Raw genomic sequence first — 3,543 nt, 5'->3', positions numbered from 1 at the left:
CGACCGCCAGGCCCTGTTTCTACCCTGGGATCTCTGTTGACTGTAAATACAGCTTTTCTCCCCAAACAAGCAAGGACAAATTGTTTCAGTGTCTTACCATAAGGTCTTTTTCATTTTGTGCACTAAAGCACAAAGGGCTAATAATATACAGATATTGGTTGATATGGAGCTCTTCTGTAAACAGATCCTGCTTCTCTGCTATAACTTTCCTCCTTGGGTTTTGATGACGTGATATCAGGGGTCTTGGATATCTCAGGTGTGAGTTTGTATGTATCTTAATATGTGTATTTATCTTTTTCTCTATGTCCAATGACACTTTGTGTGTCTAAGTGTGGTCGAGCAATGGGTGTCTTTCTCCCCGTGTCCTGTAGGTGGCGGCGTTGGAGGGTAACATGGGAGAGACGGGTCAGAAGTATGCCCTGGAGATGGAGCGCCTGCAGGCCACGCTGACCCAGCTGGAGGACGACCTCTCCCAGCTGCGTCTGGACATGCAGCGCAACAAGACCGACTACGAGCAGCTGCTCCGCATCAAACAGAACCTGGAGATGGAGATCGCCACCTACAGGAGGCTGCTGGAAGGGGAGGAGATGTGAGTCGGCGTGGCGTCCTGGGGTGAAGCTCAGCCACACAGTCTCATCCCAGAAACGCTTCTTTGTTCCTTAATGCCCTCATTCGGTCTCGCATTTCTCCATCTCTCAGCTCTGTCGCTCATTTCTCACAGAGCGGTTCACCACCCGTCCACCCAAACCCCCCTGTTATTGGTTGGATTCTACCCAAACCCCCTGTTATTGGTTGGATTCTACCCAAACCCCCTGTTATTGGTTGGATTCTACCCAAACCCCCTGTTATTGGTTGGATTCTAACTCTACTCTTTGTCTTCTGTTTCTCAGGATCAAGGAGGTCCCTCCCCCTAAGAGTGAGTATCGTTTTTGCCTGCTTGCTCATTGGTTTATTCTGAGAAACAGCCAATAGCAGGCATAACACAAATTGAGGGGGACGCTGAATTGGTGGACTTGACAGGGCACTAGTTATTAATTGGCTGTGAGTTTCTCAGAAACACTCAGAAACGCACACACACGCACATACTGTCTAACAGTGTGACCCGAGACAAACAGAGAGAGGTCATCAGGTTAACTACATAGACAGTTTTATCAATATGGTTACTTGTATGTCACTATATCACTGTCTCTTCTAGACCAGTAGACCTTGGCTGGTATCGAGACCTGTCTCTCTAACCCAGCAGAGTGGCTTGTTACTCATGCAGGTTTACTGTATTGACTGACTGTAGGCTTCTGACCAATCACCCAGAAAGGCCTGCTTATCATCTGGCTCTGACATCATGGAATGCTCATTGTGATAAGGAGGCTCCGCGATTAAGTCACTGATCAAACAGAGACTTCATTCACCTTCAGCTCACGACCGAAGCCTGGTTGCACTTTCTCTCTCTTTCTCTGTACTTCAATATCTCCTTCCTTTTCGATCTTTGGCTCTCACTCTCATGACCATTCCTCTTCTCTTCCTCTTTCTCCTACTCCTTCCGGCCTCCTTCTTCATCCTCCTCTTCTTCCACATCCTCCACCTCCCTCCACCTCCTCAATCTTCTCCTCTTTCACCACTTTCTCCTCCTCCTCCTCCATTCTACATTTCCTCCTAAAACCCAGGGCTGTGGCTGTAGACTAATGGCTGTTTCATGAACCCTCAAACAGGGCAAGCACCCCTAGCAACCACACTAACACAGCATCCCTTAGCAACAGTGATAAACAGCAGTCCCAGAACAGTGTAACTGGGCCGGTCCTGATAATACCGGGGTATCTTATCATCTCATCTTTGGGGCTACCTCGTTGTTATGATCAGTGACCTATGCACTTTTGTAAAGCTCTCTCTTGGAAGTCGCTTTGGATAAAAGCGTCTGCTAAATGCATAAATGTAAATGTAAATGAGTTTCAGATACTAGTTTTCAATACTTTTTATACATTTCAATTTATTGAGATGATAATGAAAACTGACTGTAAGGCAGTTTATAGAGGGTTATAAACTGACTTTAACTGGCTCAATGGCTAAGAGCCCATACCACTAAGGCCTAATGCACACACTGGATTCATATCTGGCTCAGGCAATTTTCTGCATGTCTTCCCCTCTCGCTCTCCAACTGTCATATCAATAAATAAAGCCAAAACAAGGCCCCAAAAATATCTTAATCTCAATCTTTAAAAAAAAGGATTTGTTTGGTGTTAGAGTGAAAGTCAGTGATCGGATGTGAATGTGACCTTTAACCCCTGGTCCTCCTGTGTTCATGGCAACAGAGGAGCCGGACGTGCGCACCAGGAAGATCGTAAAGGTGGTCACCCAAACCATGATCAACGGCAAGGTGGTGGACGAGTCCAGCGAGGTGGAGCACATCGAGGAGCCGAAGAAGTGAGGGCGGGAGGCATCCTCATCAGCTTCACATCCTCATCATCCTCATCAGCTTCACATCCTCATCATCCTCATCAGCTTCACATCCTCATCATCCTCATCAGCTTCACATCCTCATCATCGTTAGCAGCAAACACATCCTTGTCCTCCCCCATATCTTCATCATCAAAAATGTATTTTGTATATTCATCATCATCGTTATCCTCATCCTCACTGGTGCTAGTGCTTTTCCAGCAGGAAAACATCAGTGTTTGTCATTAAACAGGCTCTGTTTACCGTTCTGGTCAGTTCTCTGACCTCCACATGGGATTTCTTTGATCTTTTTTTATCCTTGTATTCTTTTACCCATTTCAATACCGAGTTGGTGTTATATTTACATGTATGTTGTTAGTGTAGAGACCTGTCACAGAAATCTCTGTCCCCCGCAAGTTAGGAGCTAGTCTAGAAGTGTTTCCCTGTCAAAGACAAATCTGCTTCTGATATTCTGTAGTGTTCAATCCTGTATTGCTCCATGTATGTCATTGAAGGTCCATTCTCTGGCTTGCTGGAGCTTTTGGGAGTTACAGGAAAGACAGGCACCCTTCTACTGTTTTACAAGGAGCCTGGTTTTGACTTTTTGCATTAATATATTTATTTCTCATCTTGGTAAGTAGGTAAATAGGTCTCTGTCTTTGGTAATGAATTTGAATTTTCATATTTCGTCCTTCAATGTGTGTTTGTAAACTTGTAACAAGGTTTGAAATAAAGGTGAATGATGCTAAAACAAAGATGACTGCTGTTGACTGTAACAACACCATTGTAAACTCTTTGTCTTTGAAGTAATATACACCTTAACAGAGAGACAAGAAAAAATAGAGCTGTGTTTACAGTGGAACAGGGTGGAGTAATTCCATTGTAGGTCTTCTTGTAGGTCTATATTTAAGAAATGTGCCCATGCACCCTAATGTGTCTGTTTGTCTGTCTGTCTGCAGGGAGCTTAGAGACAGTCATACGGAGAGTTGCAGCTCCTGGGCTGCTCCACCACATACTCACAAACACACTCAGATTTCCACCGATTGTTCATTGTGACAGTGATTAGTGTCCATAGAGACATCAACCCCCCACAGAGGACATGAGGTCTGCAACCAC

The 3,543-nt window shown here is 45.0% G+C and overlaps 1 protein-coding gene across 1 annotated transcript; it reads left to right on the top strand.

Annotated features, from left to right (window-relative positions):
• Nucleotides 1-350: 350 nt before the first annotated feature.
• Nucleotides 351-3,182, top strand: si:ch211-243g18.2 (uncharacterized protein LOC559906 homolog). The gene is made up of 3 exons (XM_062477970.1): nucleotides 351-589; nucleotides 891-916; nucleotides 2,304-3,182. Exons 1-3 carry the CDS (start codon nucleotides 393-395, stop codon nucleotides 2,417-2,419), a joined length of 339 nt encoding a protein of 112 aa, XP_062333954.1. The 5' UTR covers nucleotides 351-392; the 3' UTR covers nucleotides 2,420-3,182.
• Nucleotides 3,183-3,543: the final 361 nt, after the last annotated feature.

This window comes from Osmerus eperlanus, chromosome 14, assembly GCF_963692335.1.
Source record: "Osmerus eperlanus chromosome 14, fOsmEpe2.1, whole genome shotgun sequence".
Classification (NCBI taxonomy): Eukaryota; Metazoa; Chordata; class Actinopteri; order Osmeriformes; family Osmeridae; genus Osmerus; species Osmerus eperlanus.
The sequence above is the reverse complement of the archived record's forward strand: the minus strand, read 5'-3'. Positions and strand labels throughout refer to the sequence as shown.

Excerpts from the sequence above, each read along its gene's own strand:
- si:ch211-243g18.2 (XM_062477970.1), top strand. The coding sequence starts at position 393 with ATGGGAGAGACGGGTCAGAAGTATGCCCTGGAGATGGAGCGCCTGCAG. Across the intron at positions 590-890 it reads CTGCTGGAAGGGGAGGAGAT|GATCAAGGAGGTCCCTCCCC; the intron begins GTGAGTCGGCGT and ends TCTGTTTCTCAG. Across the intron at positions 917-2,303 it reads GGAGGTCCCTCCCCCTAAGA|AGGAGCCGGACGTGCGCACC; the intron begins GTGAGTATCGTT and ends TCATGGCAACAG.